The following is a 17,391-nucleotide window of genomic DNA, read 5'->3' as shown; positions in this document are numbered from 1 at the left end:
CTTCAACCCCTGGTTTGGTTTAAATACATTGATGACATATTTACCATATGGACTCATGGTGAGGCTGAGCTGCTAAAATTCCTGGAATCTTTGAATACCTTCTCCCAATTAAATGTCACACAGTTTTATTGAATATAGCATAAAGGTTTTTAGCATATGGCTATTGAATGCATGCTTTTGTGACCCCAAAGCAGTTGCACTAATCATTATCTACCTATTACAATGGGGAGAAAACCCGCCAGTAACTCAGTTGTTTACCACCGTCTGACATTTTCTAGCTGCCTTCTACATCAGATAACTATGACAAAGGCCACCTCCTCCCCACCCCAACATCACTTGTCTGCTCAGGCGAGTGTGACCTTTTAAATTAACCTTACCAGTCTTGAATTTTTTACCAAAATTTCTGAGCATGGTGCTTTTGCATACTTCCATAATATTACAACTGTAACCATGTTGTGCATGTAAGTAATGTAGAACCAACAGCAATGCAAGGAGAATTGAGCTTGTTTCTTGAACATCTAAGCTCCATTCATGAAAACACCAAAATTACAATGGAATGGGAAGTTAATGGCTGTCTAGCATTTCTGGATATATTAGTTTGACGAAAGGAAGATTGACTTTTAAGACATTTCATTTCTTGTTAGTCCACCCATACCAATTTGTACTTGCAGGTCACTAGCTGCCACCATGTATTGCATGCTATGAATGCACTTAACACTGTAGTACACAGGGCTTATGCAGTGTCTGATATTGAAAGCCTACAGAACGAACCTTTCTACAATATGTGGGAAACATTTCTTCAGAAGTTGCAAGAATAATGAAGAAGAATAAAATGGATGTGATGTTCCTTCTACTGGCCAGCTCTTCTGTGATCCGTGAAGTATGATCTGCTTTTACAAAAGGTGGATATATAATAAATTCCTTGTGAATGTGGTAAAAGGTACATAGGACAAACAATACACACTGTAAAAGAACGTTGCATTGAACACCAGTGATACATTCGCCTACTACAGATCAACGTACGTACAGTACCTGAACATTGTATTTCCACTGACAATTCCAAAGGATTACGGGAAAGTTACGACACTGGCCACATCTTCATCCCACTAGGATTCAGTGGTGAAGGAGGCTATGGAAATACAACTAGTAGACTACATGCTCACGTGAGACGAGGATTTACATCTCGTTAATCATAGAACCCCTCATTTCATGTCAGCACTCTTAAAGGAATAATTGATCTAGGTCTTAACTGTTTGGCATTCCAACATATGCCATTTGTTACTTTTGTTAGCGCTGTGGATTCACCGACTTTGGATTTTTTCCCCCTTTTTTTCTTTCTTTTTTTTTCCCTCTTAGAGGCATAGAGTTTTATCTGTGACTGACATGCATGTTACCAACAGTGTTATCTTTGGTGCATATGAGTTTACCCCATAGGGTAAAGTGCCTTAAGAATCTTGCAAGGGCTCACCTTGAGAATGGATGAAACGTTCTTGGCTGAAATATTGGTGCAAGAGTTAATAATATCCTAGACGTACTCCTAAAAAAATGATGGAAAATCGCTCCCTTTGTTCAAATTGGTCATGTTGTTGTTTTAATATGAAACAGTATTCTTTCAGTATCCCTGTCTGTCACTCAGGGCTTCGTCCGAATGGTGAGAAAAAATCTATTGTGTGTCATTTTTGATTTTACAGTTTTTTAAATTAACCTTTACCAAAATAAATTACCTCTGAAAATGCTAGATCTTTTTTCTCTAAAAAATTGTCCATACATACATCTTACACATTATTAGAACAAAAACAAATTATTGAAAAAATTACATAATTCCAAGACTTACCAAGTGGGAAAGCGCCGGTAGACAGGCACAATAAAATAACACACAAACACACACACAAAATTTCGAACTTTCACAACCGGCGGTTGCTTCGTCAGGACGAAGGCCCACACAAACACACACACAAAATTTCGAGTTGCTTCGTCCTGACGAAGCAACCGCTGGTTGCGAAAGCTCGAAATTTTGTGTGTGTGTGTTTTTATTGTGCTTGTCTACCGGCGCTTTCCCGCTTGGTAAGTCTTGGAATCTTTGTTCTTAATATATTTTTCCCATGTGGAAGTTTCTTTCTATTTTATTTACATCCTCCAGAATTCAACACCTTGTCCCTTATTCACTTCACCTGGTTCTCCTCAACCCAAGAAGCCAAATTCCTCAATGTTAACCTCCACCTCAAAGATGGATGCATCAGTGCCTCCATCCATACCAAACATATCAACAGTACCCATAGCTGTTCTATCTGTAGTGACGAGCAGTCTCTTTCAAAACATACCAAGGGTCTCACTGAAGCCTTCACACGCCGTAATTGCCCTAACAACCTTGTACAGGAACAGATTTCCCATGCCTTATCTCTCCAGACACCCAGTCATTCCAATCCCGGGAGCGGAAAGACTTACCTTAGGGGGAAAAAAGGATAGGTATATACAAACGCGCGCGTGCGCGCCCACACACACACACACACACACACACACACGCACACACACACACACATATCCATCCATTATCCATCCATACATGTACAGACACAAGCAGACATATTTAAAGGCCTTTAAATATGTCTGCTTGTGTCTGTATATGTATGTATGGATGGATATGTGTGTGTGTGTGTGTGTGTGTGTGTGTGTGTGTGTGTGCGTGCGTGCGTGCGTGCGTGCGTGCGTGTGCGTGCGCGTGCGAGTATATACCTATCATTTTTTCCCCCCTAAGGTAAGTCTTTCTGCTACCGGGATTGGAATGACTCCTTACCCTCTCCCTTAAAACCCACATCCTTTCGTCTTTCTCTCTCCTTCCCTCTTTCCTGAAGAAGCAAACCGTTGGTTGCGAAAGCTAGAAATTTTGTTTGTGTGTTATTTTATTGTGCCTGTCTACCGGCACTTTCCCGCTTGGTAAGTCTTGGAATCTTTGTTTTTAATATATTTTTCCCATGTGGAAGTTTCTTTCTATTTTATTAAATTATATAATTCGATAGACTGTTGTAATTGGAAAGCTTACGGAACTAGTGGCTCCTTCTTCAGGCAGAAGGCTTGAAGGGGGAAGGAAGAAGGGGGCAGGAAGAAGGGGGTGGAAGAAGGGGGAAAGAAGAAGGGGAAGTGAAAGGACTGGTCTAGGAAAAGGTGTAGACTTTGGTAAAGTTACCCAGAACTGTGGATCAAGGGAAACTTACTGTACAGGATGAGAAGGAATGACTGATTGTTGGTGACTGCATCAGATGAGATTTGAAAACTTGAGAGCTTAAAGGTGGAAGACAGTATAATATGCAAGACAGAGATTACTACTAAAACATCATGCATGAGTTAATAAGAATGAAAAGCTAAGTGCACTGTACATAACAGAGTTGGGAGGGGTTAGTGGAAAATGGATGGGAAAGATAAAGAAAGATGGAGTGAAGCAAAGAGTATTCACAGTGAAGAAATGCTAAGATGGAAGAAATTAATGTAAATTAAGGCCAGGTGGATGGTGAGAACCAAGGACATGTTGTATTGCTAGTTCCCACCTGTGGATTTCTGAGAAACTGGTGTCTGGGGGAAGGATCCAGATTGCTTGTCTGGTGAAACAGGCACTAAGGTCACAAATGTCATGTTGTAGATCATGGTCTGCAACAGGATACTGCAAGTTGCCAGTATACACACACTGCCTATGCCCAATTATTCTGATTGGTAATTTGGTGGTAGTCATGCCAATGTAGAAGGCTGTATAGTGTTTCCATGATCACTGGTATTTCGACTAGTGTCATTTTGCAGGTGGCCCTCTCTTTGATAATATATTTTTTGCTAGTTACAGGACTATTAAAGATGGTGGAAGGAGGGTGCATAGGGCAAGTCTTGCACTGGGCACGGTCACAGGGGTAGGAGCCCTAGGGTAGAGAGATGTGTGCAGAAGGAGCATAGGGTCTGATAAGAATATTGCGGAGATTGGAAGGGTGACAGAAAGCTATTGTAGGTGTGGTGGCCAAAATTTCAGACAGAATGGACCTCATTTCAGGGCATGATTTTAGGAAGCCATGGCCCTGTCAAAGTAGCTGATCAACACATTCTAGCAGGATAATACTGAGTCCTCAATGGTGTGTTCCGAAGCAGTTTTATGGAGGGGTCAGCAGTACCACGATTGGATGTGATGGCCCGAGAAATTTGGTTTTTAATTAGGCTGGTGGGGTAATTACATGCAGTGAATGCTGAGGTGATAATGTGGTGTTTTGCTGTGAAGAGTCTGCACCTGGACAAATACATTTGCCTTGGATGCAAAGGCTGTATGTGAGGGAATATTTGACATGGAAAGGATGGCAAGAGTCAAAATGTAAGTACTGTTGTTTTTAGCAGGTTTAATGTGGATGGAAGTGTGTAGCTGGCCTCCAGTGAAGACAAGGTTAACATCCTGAACCTGGGGCACCGTTGAATTTTAAGGTAATATAGTTCAGTTAGGTAAACTGCAATTTTTATCATAAATGACTTATATAAAACAATCAAATGAATGCTGTCAGCAGATAACACATTTAAAGGTGATGCTACAACACACTCCACTTGCATTGGTAGCATAATTTACAGATCGTTTTTCACTGCAAAATTAAGGTAAGTGCTACTAAAACTGATTGAATTTTATTCAAATGCATTAGAATTACCATATTTATGAATACTATCTACTGATAAAGTGTATCAATAAGCACAAACTGATACATAATTATATGTTAACCACATGTTTAATACAATTTGAATGGTGGGCATTATTAAAAAGCTTCTTTGTACAAGCAGGGAATGAACAGATAAGAGGGCCAGTACCCGAATCACATACTGGAACTTACATGATTTGCATTACATTGGAGCACTGCTCAATTAGTGAAAGTCGAGATATAGTCAGTAGCAGGATATATTGGTGTAGAGAAAAGCACAGTTTGTGACAGCCCCTCATTAATTTATATTTGGTGGAATAAACCATTACAAATTTATTTACCTCATTCCAGTGTTTTATTTAAATATTACTGTACTTTGGTATGAACTTCCTGTTAAACACCATGGCATGATACTACGTGTTTTCCCAACAGCTGGGTAGTAATTTGCCAAGTCTATTCACTACGCCCCTCACCCCTTCCCACTCCAGACACAAAATAACAAGGCCAAATAACATTTTCATCAGGGGTGTCCATAGGCTGCAACAAATGTGCAATTCTGTATTGAATGAGATTTCAAATATCCCTTTGACATGCAGTTCTGAGTTAGCTTTATCATGGTGTATACGTGGACAAGGAAAAAATATTCTCGGACTTTTCCTGGTTAAAGATACACTTTCTCCCAGGTGAAAATACACTTTTACCGTGATAAGTGACAGTATACTTTTCCTGAGAACTGTAAAACTTATCAATCCTTTGGATGGTTACGGTTTTATACACCACCATAAGATTTCCTGGAACTTAAGAAAACGAAACTCAGGAAAAAAAAAACACGTTTTGGAAAGATTTTTAACATGCAGCAAATTGTACACTGCATATTTTTTTATTACAAAAGTATGGATTCGAATTCCAGCAAACACCACATGTTACTATGTTACTTTCTGTAGCACTGAAATCAAGACTGCGATGTGCTTTTGGAAGCCAGTCATAGCTTATTTGATGTGATCTCGCCAGCCGATGAGAGCGGATATTCAGACCGTAGGACATGTGATGTAGTCAGTCAATAGCAACATCGCCGTTAAGTAGCACGAACATACAAATAGGAAAAGTTAATGGTTTAAATTAATGCTACAAGAAAAGCAAAGCTTTCATATATAATATTGGTCTGAAATATTAATAAGGTACAAGAGAAGCTAAGCTTTCACATATAATTTTGATCTTTTTTGTGTACATAGCACTTTAAGATACAGCACAAAAACCTGCCAGTAAAATTTTTAATAACGACATAAATGTCTGATCATCTGGGCTCTAAATTCAATCAGTATCTGGGTATATGGCTTTGGTCTGTTTTACTGATTTAATGTAATCAAAACTGCTTAGGACTTTATGTCAGACTGATGGGTAGAATTTAACTTTAGAGTTCATTGAACAGTTAATGCAAAGCTCTCCTTGGTGCACTCTTCATTTACACAGTAGGTTACTAATGTGATGGTCTTTCCCAGCCCTCAGAACTAGGTTTGACATGTAACTGTCTAAGGCTTAATTTGCAACGCTACTCAAAATTTACATCCAAAGAAGGTTGTACACATGGAAGAATCCTGGAGATACTAAAAGGTATCAGATAGATTATACAATGGTAAGACAGAGATTTAGGAATCAGATTTTAAATTGTAGGACATTTCCAGGGGCGGCTGTGGACTCTGTCCACAATCTATTGGTTATGAACTGTAGATTAAAACTGAAGAAACTGCAAAAGGTGGGAATTTAAGGACATGGGATCTGGATAAGCTGAAAGAACCAGAGGTTGTACAGAGTTTCAAGGAGAGCATAAGGGAACAATTGACAGGAATGGGGGAAAGAAACACAGTACAAGAGGAATGGGTAGCTCTGAGGGATGAAGTAGTGAAGGCAGCAGAGGATAAAGTAGGTAAGAAGACGAGGGCTGCTAGAAATCCTTGGGTAACAGAAGAAATATTGAATTTAATTGATGTAAGGAGAAAATATAAAAAAGCACTAAATGAAGCAGGTAGAAAGGAATACAAACGTCTCAAAAATGAGATCGACAGGAAGCGCAAAATGGCTAAGCAGGGATGGCTAGAGGACACATGTAAGGATGTAGAAGCTTATCTCTCTAGGGGTAAAATAGATACTGCCTACAGGAAAATTAAAGAGAGCTTTGGAGAGAAGAGAACCACGTGTATGAATATCAAGAGCTCAGATGGCAACCCAGTTCTAAGCAAAGAATGGAAGGCAGAAAGGTGGAAGGAGTATATAGAGGGTTTATACAAGGGCGATGTACTTGAGGACAATATTATGGAAATGGAAGAGGATGTAGATGAAGACGAAATGGGAGATACGATACTGCGTGAAGAGTTTGACAGAGCACTGAAAGACCTGAGTTGAAACAAGGCCCCGGGAGTAGACAACATTCCATTAGAACTACTGACGGCCTTGGGAAAGCCAGTCATGACAAAACCCTACCAGTTGGTGAGCAAGATGTATGAGACAGGCGAAATACCCTCAGACTTCAAGAAGAATATAATAATTCCAATCCCAAAGAAAGCAGGTGCTGACAGATGTGAAAATTACCGAACAATCGGTTTAATAAGTCACAGCTGCAAAATACTAACGCGAATTCTTTACAGACGAATGGAAAAACTGGTAGATGCGGACTTTGGGGAGGATCAGTTTGGATTCCGTAGAAATGTTGGAACACGTGAGGCAATACTGACATTACGACTTATCTTAGAAGAAAGATTAAGAAAAGGCAAACCTACGTTTCTAGCATTTGTAGACTTGGAGAAAGCTTTTGACAATGTTGACTGGAATACTCTCTTTCCAATTCTGAAGGTGGCAGGGGTAAAATACAGGGAGCGAAAGGCTATTTACAATTTGTACAGAAACCAGATGGCAGTCATAAGAGTCAAGGGGCATGAAAGGGAAGCAGTGGTTGGGAAAGGAGTGAGACAGGGTTGTAGCCTCTCCCCGATGTTATTCAATCTGTATATTGAGCAAGCAGTAAAGGAAACAAAAGAAAAATTCGGAGTAGGTATTAAAATTCATGGAGAAGAAATAAAAACTTTGAGGTTCGCCGATGACATTGTAATTCTGCCAGAGACAGCAAAGGACTTGGAAGAGCAGTTAAACGGAATGGACAGTGTCTTGAAAGGAGGATATAACATCAACAAAAGCAAAACGAGGATAATGGAATGTAGTCAAATTAAATCGGGTGATGCTGAGGGAATTAGATTAGGAAATGAGACACTTAAAGTAGTAAAGGAGTTCTGCTATTTAGGAAGTAAAATAACTGATGATGGTCGAAGTAGAGAGGATATAAAATGTAGATTGGTAATGGCAAGGAAAGCATTTCTGAAGAAGAGAAATTTGTTAACATCGAGTATAGATTTACGTATCAGGAAGTCGTTTCTAAAAGTATTTGTATGGAGTGTAGCCATGTATGGAAGTGAAACATGGACGATAAATAGTTTGGATAAGAAGAGAATACAAGCTTTCGAAATGTGGTGCTACAGAAGAATGCTGAAGATAAGGTGGATAGATCACATAACTAATGAGGAGGTATTGAATAGGATTGGGGAGAAGAGAAGTTTGTGGCACAACTTGACTAGAAGAAGGGATCGGTTGGTAGGACATGTTTTGAGGCATCAAGTGATCACAAATTTAGCATTGGAGGGCATCGTGGAGGGTAAAAATCATAGAGGGAGACCAAGAGATGAATACACTAAGCAGATTCAGAAGGATGTAGGTTGCAGTAGGTACTGGGAGATGAAGAAGCTTGCACAGGATAGAGTAGCATGGAGAGCTGCATCAAACCAGTCTCAGGACTGAAGACCACAACAACAACAACAACAACAACAACAACAACAACATTTCCAGTCACAGAGATGGACGTTTTATGTTGACTATTCAGGTAATTTGAAAATTTGAACTGGTCATGATTACTAAGCAGAAATATCTTCCTGCCTATCGTTGCTACTGACACATATAGTAAATAATACTATAGAAACCTTTGAATCACTGATTACTGCTCTTTTCAGTCAAAAAGTTTGGGCCAGTTGGGAAGCAGAAGTCAACATTGTTATCCTTAGGGATCAGCTTTATATCTAACTTATAACAGAAATTTTTGAATATGACATTTGGAACAGTATCACACAAATCTCTGTCCCTAACACTCAATCTAATCACTCCAATTTCCCAGTCTCTATCTGGTAAGTTTAACACTCTACTTAATACTATAACATGACATGAAAATTACACGCAACCTTCTCCAAGTTTACCCTGAACTGTTCCAGCACTATAGCTCCTGAGGCACAGAGTCTATAAAAACACCCAACTGCCACATTCAATATCCTTTTCACACTTATCTTAACCAAAATTATTTCACATTCGAAATCAGTTCTACACCACCAGATATTATTATAATATTCATAGCTATAAACAGACCTCCACCATTGATTCCAGCCTATTTTGAGATACACATTCTTGTCAGTTTTTAAAATGTAACTGCAGTTATCTCCTGGCTTCATACAGGTTTTTGCTTCTTGCTGTATTGAGGCATTATTGTCTATTGTAATGGAGATAATTTCTGGAACCTTTCCACAGGTGCTAAAGTTGTTAATGAATACTATACTAAAATTTTCTTTCTCCATCCAACATGTTGAGTACTACTGTTTAAGGTTAATATGGCCAATATTTTTCGCCTTCAAAAAGCACAATGTAATTTATAGAGATTGTCTAGTGTAAAAGACCCACATATGCACAGAACACGTACTCTGTTACCATAGCAGAGTCTAGTGAATGGTTGACCTATAAAGGAGACCAGACAACTCTCCATCCAGTAGCAGTCAGAGAGAAAATGGCATTCAATAATCATCTGTGATTCTGATTTAAGCTTTCCACTTGGCTTCAAACTACAGGACTGTGACTGCTTCTGGGAACAACAATGCAAAACTCTGGCTTGGCTTCCACTCAATGTGCAAGGCTAACTGTATTCACAAATACAGAACCAAGGATGGCCTCGAAACACAGACAACAGGTATCATTCCTGCCGACATGAGCCACGTACTCAACAGCTGGCATCAATAGCTCTTCCACATCTTTGTTGACACCCTCTGGTAAACATACTGAGTGGATAGTGGCCACTTTTTCGAACCTGCCTGCTATTTCTCTAATGTGTTCCATTACCTATCCAGAGCTTTCACAGAGATCAGCACCAGCCTCAATGAACGAGGCATCCTGTGGTAACTAAGATAGACTTTATGCAATGGGAAAGACCTCTTGCCCATTTTTAATGCATTATGGGACAGCCGTGTGACCGTTATACAGTTTCTCTTTCCACTCAGAGATTCACTGTCCCACCACTGTTCACTTTTCACAGTCAAATGACTGTGAACCAACCAGGACATACTCATCAGATGGTACTGAGACATCAGTGATCTAAGGTGACTGTAAAGGCACCAGAGGTGTTGCAGCTTTCACTACAGATACCTCGACGACTATAGCCGTAAGCAGTGTTATGGAGCCTCTCAACCACAGCCAATGTGGCTTTCATTTGTTTCCAAACAGTATCTAATTACCCCTGCATCTATACCCAGCAAGCAACTACATTCGCTACATAAGCAGTTTCCAGATAATGTAAGTACTTAGGATGACTAATAGCTATATCTATGCTCCATGTCCACACTCGCAACACTAATGCTTAAAAATCACACCAATATTTAGGAGGAAAAAAATAATAAACACTACTCAAAATAGATAAACACACATAAGCTATTCACTTTTCACAGAAGCACATAAGATAAAGACAAAGTAAACACTGTGTTCAAACTAAGTAACTGTCACTAGCAGCTGCTCTCAATCAGCAACTGGAGCCCTACTTAGTAACATTAAAAACTAGAAAACCAATATGAAACTGATTTACCATCCAACAGGTCATTTTCTCCAGCACTAACTGTTGCGTAGTATTGCATGCACTCTAGTGAACCAACCCATGTTGTCTTAGGAACAAGAGTTCTGTCTTTCCAAACTGGACGATGAATTCTTTGCAATATTTCTGCTTTTGCAGCACTCAGAATTACATAACCCTTAGTTTCACAACCTTTCAGAAGCACTTGGCTATTGACGAGAACAACTGTAATGAAAAAAAAAAATATTTAGAAATTAATATTCAGTCACACATAATTGAAATTAAACTAATAGCCACCAGTAACAATAATTTATGACTTACACAAAACTAATGGTACACATTGTATGGCACCATGTTCCCAATGATTTACAGAAAGATTAGACAGGATAAGATGACATACCAAGTCCAGGAATAAAGACACAATGTGCAAATATTAAATGAAGGGATGGCATGCAAGTTTGATTGTCTGTTTGTGTGTGTGTGTGTGTGTGTGTGTGTGTGTGTGTGTGTGTGTGTGTGAGAGAGAGAGAGAGAGAGAGAGAGAGAGAGGCACGAGGATGCATACAGGGAGTTTTTGATGAAACAAGGGAACATCGCACCGGGAGTTGGTACAATCAGCAGATCTGGAGGGTAAACATCATACAGAATATGATCTATAAGCAATGGTATCCTATACACAATACTTTGACACTCTCACAACTGGGAGTGGTGAAGGTGACAGTAAATTAATCATTACCTGTAGGGTAATAGTGCTCAGAGCCATTTGAACTATTGTGAGTGCACAAGACAAACAAGCAAGAGTCACGCCCAAAGGTACAAACGACGTACTATCCTCTTATGTACTGTCCTGTCCTGTGTCATGCCTGGTGGTCTAATCACAAATCATGTGCCTGGAAACTGAAAGGTCATGGGATCAAATCCTGGTCAGACGAAAGATTCTTCAGTCTGCTGCAATGATATGGAGATTCTCCAGAAACACATGTGCATCAATTCCACATTAAACGTTTGGTCCACATTCCCTGGTTGGATAATTGTCATAGGCTAGGACATGCAAGGCATCACAAGAGTGCCCAATTAAAAGACTTGCACCAGGCCATTGAGTCCTATGAAATTATTATTCGCACCTGTGGATACTGTCACTTTGCCAGGAAATAGGGAACATATTGCTGCTTGAGTGAGTGCTGAGTCAGTGGAAGGTAGAGGAAACAGGAGCCAGGGAGAATTCAGGCTATTATACCCATTCCCCTTGCCAACAAGTTTGAGCTGCTGTCTCCTGAAGAAATGCCAATTGAGCAAAAATGACACACTTCATGTGAAGGGAAGTCTGCTGTGTCAAGACAAAGTAAATACAAAAGGGAAGTGGTCTTTTAATCATTAGCATTCCAAATGTACGGGGAATAATAGTACCCCCTAGGGTAATGGCAACACAGGATGGGAAGGATCAATTCGTGCACTCAATATGTATGCCTGGGGATCTCGTTAAAGATGATTTAGTGGCTGTTCCAGCAGTGAGTGAGAGAGCAAAGAGCAACGAGCTGCAGATTGTGAAGCATGTTAAAATAAACTATGCTTGTTGTCGCGCACTGAGGTCACACTTTCATCATTCCAGAAACTGACGAAGAAGATTGAGAAGAGTGATCTTGGTCACAAAATTTCAGTAAATCCCATGATCAACAGCATTATTTTCAGGATTAATTGTTACCACCTGGTTCTGACTTGAATGGAAGACTTAAACCAGAGATTTGGAATGTTCTGCAAATTTCTTGACTTGTGCTATAAAGTTGTGAACTGTGGTGTCCCTCTAAATAACACTGCGTTGCACTACACTAGCAGTCAACTGTGTGCCTGTTCACACAAGAGTTCTTTTTTTTAGATTCTGAGACTCACCTACCAAACTAGATAATGATAACTGTATCAGATGCAAAAGTGTCACAATACGATGCAAAGCAATGTCCCTTACAGATCAAACTATTAAAATTCTACCTATTAACTGCCAAAGCATTTACAATGGAGTTCCAAAGTTTAAGGTGTGTGTTGTGTTGTGGTCTTCAGTCCTGAGACTGGTTTGATGCAGCTCTCCATGCTACTCTATCCTGTGCAAGCTTCATCATCTCCCAGTAACTACTGCAACCTACATCCTTCTGAATCTGCTTAGTGTATTCATCTCTTGGTCTCCCTCTATGATTTTTACCCTTCACGCTGCCCTCCAATACTAAATTGGTCATCTCTCGATGCCTCAGAACATGTCCTACCAACCGATCCCTTCTTCTATTCAAGTTGTGCCACAAGCTCCTCTTCTCCCCAATTCTATTCAATACCTCCTCATTAGTTATGTGATCTACCCATCTAATCTTCAGCATTCTTCTGTAGCACCACATTTCGAAAGCTTCTATTCTCTTCTTGTCTAAAGTATTTATCGTCCACGTTTCACTTCCATACATGGCTACACCCCCTACAAATACTTCGAGAAATGACTTCCTGACATTTAAATCTATACTAGACGTTAACAAATTCTTCTTCTTCAAAAACTCTTTCCTTGCCATTGCCAGTCTACATTTTATATCCTCTCTACTTCGACCATCATCAGTTATTTTGCTCCCCAAATAGCAAAACTCCTTTACTACTTTAAGTGTCTCATTTCCTAATCTAATACACTCAGCATCTCCCGACTTAATTCGACTACATTCCATTATCCTCGTTTTGCTTTTGTTGATGTTCATCTTATACCCTCCTGTCCATTCTGTTCAGCTGCTCTTCCAAGTCCTTTAAGGTAGTCCTAAAAAACAAGTGACCATCAAAATACTAGGTGCAGAAATCTGGCTAAAATCAGAAATTGATAAGAGAAATATTTTAGGGGTGAATCTAAGTGTACTTCAAATGGATAGACTAATGGGGGATGGTGTTTTTGGAGGGAGTCCACACTGAGCAAAACACAGCTTGATCTCTTCTTGTATTTCTTAGACATGTTTCCCTGAAGTTTCACCATCATAAGTTGGTTTTTATTTTCTTTCTAATAAACTGTAAAAATGCTCTTTACTAGTTGCACATACACTCCTGGAAATTGAAATAAGAACACCGTGAATTCATTGTCCCAGGAAGGGGAAACTTTATTGACACATTCTTGGGGTCAGATACATCACATGATCACACTGACAGAACCACAGGCACATAGACACAGGCAACAGAGCATGCACAATGTTGGCACTAGTACAGTGTATATCCACCTTTCGCAGCAATGCAGGCTGCTATTCTCCCATGGAGACGATCGTAGAGATGCTGGATGTAGTCCTGTGGAACGGCTTGCCATGCCATTTCCACCTGGCGCCTCAGTTGGACCAGCGTTAGTGCTGGACGTGCAGACCGCGTGAGACGACGCTTCATCCAGTCCCAAACATGCTCAATGGGGGACAGATCCGGAGATCTTGCTGGCCAGGGTAGTTGACTTACACCTTCTAGAGCACGTTGGGTGGCACGGGATACATGCAGATGTGCATTGTCCTGTTGGATGGGTTCGATGATGGTTTGGATGTACCGTGCACTATTCAGTGTCCCCTCGACGATCACCAGAGGTGTACGGCCAGTGTAGGAGATCGCTCCCCACACCATGATGCCGGGTGTTGGCCCTGTGTGCCTCGGTCGTATGCAGTCCTGATTGTGGCACTCACCTGCACGGCGCCAAACACGCATACGACCATCATTGGCACCAAGGCAGAAGTGACTCTCATCGCTGAAGACGACACGTCTCCATTCGTCCCTCCATTCATGCCTGTCGCGACACCACTGGAGGCGGGCTGCACGATGTTGGGGCGTGAGCGGAAGACGGCCTAACGGTGTGCGGGACTGCAGCCCAGCTTCGTGGAGACGGTTGCGAATGGTCTTCGCCGATACCCCTAGGAGCAACAGTGTCCCTAATTTGCTGGGAAGTGGCGGTGCGGTCCCCTACGGCACTGCGTAGGATCCTACGGTCTTGGCGTGCATCCGTGCGTCGCTGCGGCCCGGTCCCAGGTCGACGGGCACATGCACCTTCCGCCGACCACTGGCGACAACAGCGATGTACTGTGGAGACCTCACGCCCCACGTGTTGAGCAATTCGGCGGTACGTCCACCCGGCCTCCCGCATGCCCACTATACGCCCTCGCTCAAAGTCCGTCAACTGCACATACGGTTCACGTCCACGCTGTCGCGGCATGCTACCAGTGTTAAAGACTGCGATGGAGCTCCGTATGACACGGCAAACTGGCTGACACTGACGGCGGCGGTGCACAAATGATGTGCAGCTAGCGCCATTCGACGGCCAACACAACGGTTCCTGGTGTGTCTGCTGTGCCGTGCATGTGATCATTGCTTGTACAGCCCTCTCGCAGTGTCCGGAGCAAGTATGGTGGGTCTGACACACCGGTGTCAATGTGTTCTTTTTTCCATTTCCAGGAGTGTATATTAAGTGATAGCATATGAACAAGGAATTCAAAGCCACTGAGATAGAAATTGAAGCTGCATGCAAGACTGTTTGGGCAAGACCCATTGGCAAAGATGTGCACAAAATTATTATTGAGTTCTTCTACTTATCAGATGATTCATTCTCAAATGTAACAACAAGCTGTAGAGAAACCTTAGTTTGCTAATATGCACATTCCCCAATCATACTGTCAACATTGGAGGAGACTTTAATCATCTAACAATAATTTTTTTTCATTTTTAAGTGGTGCTTTTCCTGAAAAATACTTATAACTGACAGTTCAGAGATTCTCTTATGACAGAAATTGATTAAATCTAATGGCGACGAATAGATCAGACCTCTGTGAGGATATCCATACTCAAACAGGTATCAATGACCATGATGCAGCTGCAGTGACAATGTTTACCAAAGGATAATGGACAGCTAAACCAAGAAGATAGATTTGTATATTTAATACAGACCTCATAAAGACAGCAGAAAGAATTTAAAAAATTAGCTTTGGGCATGAGGGTGAAGGGGAACTATAAATGTAGTAAGGTGGAACAGGACCTCACAAAAATACTACTTTCTTCATTTCTTCTTTCTTTTACGTGCATGGTAAATATATATTTATCCATAAAAAATCAATTTTTTTTTAAGTTGTCTCTTTTGAAAGTGTATTCTTCAGACTATAACTTACATGTTTTTTATGGTAACTGTATAGATATATTCAATAGAAACATTTTATTTCAGGAAATACTGGGAATTTAAGACTCATGGAAACCACTTATACTTAAATATCTGAGCCACTAATAGCTGTTTTAGGACCACGATACCTCATCTGAAAGCCCTGATCCTTTTCTAAGTAAAGAATATCCTGTCTTCTTTCTTTTAATTTAGAAAATATTACTATTCAAAAATGTTGCACAAACAGTCATTCAAATTTTGGAATGGATATATTTAAGAAACTCATTGTTATTATCATGCAGCCCTAATTTTTCTGTTTTCAAAAATGTACACATTTAATAGAATAGCATGTTAGTTAACGAAATAGCTCAAATTTAAAATATATGTTTCTAGAGAAATCTTGGTTTTTGCCATAAATTGGGGAGATAAGTGCACAACTAAAAACCCACTCAATAAAATAAAACATATTAATGTCTTTTTAAGAACGTACTCTCAATAATTGAATGAAACAACTTCACTGCCACATGTGAAAAAAAATAACATATAATTCTTCTTTTTTATGTCTTTATTTTAGTGTTCTGTAAAACTTACACCAGTCTTTAAATAAGCACAGTGGACAGTGCTACAGTCGGTCTTCACTGAGCAGTTGAAAAATAAAATTTCCTCAGTCAGCAGCAAGCCACAGTTATGTAAGGACAATAGTATAAAGTCTCCCTTTAGCTCTCAGTAAATAATGTTGTAAAGTCAGTCCTAGTTGCACCTTCATTGAGTAATGTTCACACAGTCACTTCTAGTTGCCATTGATGTGTCCATAAGTAAGTTCCATAAGGTCAGTTGCATGTATACATATCACCAAAATAGGTATATATATAGCCACTCGTGAATTTAGGTTAGATATTTGGAAGTCTCTGTTGATTGCTGTCTATGTCGTACTAATAATAATGGAACTTCTTACCAGAAAGCTGATCATCATGAAAGGCTTCTATGGCAATAAACATACATTAATAGAAATCTGACTTTGACAGTGTTGTCTCAATCATTTAAAATTGTTCTAAACATGTGTTATTACTGCCATTGCCCAAGAAAAGAAAATTCCAAACAAGGGAACTTGTGTGCCTGATTGAGGAGTAAGGTTTCATATTTACTGTATAAGGGAACTAGTGAGAAAATTAAAGAGACTGTTAAAAATAGTGAGTGGCAAATTATGCATGAAGTAACTAATGACATGTAGGAATGAAGAAGCAGCCACAATATGGACAGTTACAGTAGCAGAATGAATGCGGTGTTGGTGTCTTGCAGAAAACCAATACAACCAATGGAAAGCATTAAATTCATCTGCCATGCCTAGAGCAGAATGAGAAGCCAGCCTAAAGTAAACAGACTGGCATGGAGAATGGAGGAACAAAGTACTTAAGAAAGTACAAACCATCTACAAGAGCACAAATATTTATTTTATTTTTGTTCAGAGTTAATAACTTTTTGAAAATGAGTGATAAAGAAGTTAAGGGAATACTTTTGCAGTAAAGAGCAAGTACTAGATAATAACCAAACAAAAGTCATAGTAAAAAGAGACCTTTGGGATGACAGTGGTATAAAATCTGACAGAATGACTGGCCAAGAGTGTCGACAGTGATTGGCTGCACAACAACAGATGGTCACCATGAGAGAAAGACAGACAAGTAAGGTGGCACAGCAAA

The 17,391-nt window shown here is 40.1% G+C and overlaps 1 protein-coding gene across 1 annotated transcript in view; it reads right to left on the bottom strand.

Annotated features, from left to right (window-relative positions):
- The window catches only part of LOC126336877 (protein KIAA0100), a 316,670-nt gene that overhangs the window by 58,094 nt on the left and 241,185 nt on the right, over nucleotides 1-17,391 (bottom strand). The window contains exon 28 of the mRNA XM_050000988.1: nucleotides 10,588-10,797. Within this exon, the coding sequence (XP_049856945.1) occupies nucleotides 10,588-10,797 (210 nt within the window). The remainder of the gene's footprint in view (nucleotides 1-10,587; nucleotides 10,798-17,391) is intronic.

This window comes from Schistocerca gregaria, chromosome 1, assembly GCF_023897955.1.
Source record: "Schistocerca gregaria isolate iqSchGreg1 chromosome 1, iqSchGreg1.2, whole genome shotgun sequence".
In the NCBI taxonomy this organism is placed as follows: domain Eukaryota; kingdom Metazoa; phylum Arthropoda; class Insecta; order Orthoptera; family Acrididae; genus Schistocerca; species Schistocerca gregaria.
This window is presented reverse-complemented; position numbering and strand designations above follow the sequence as displayed.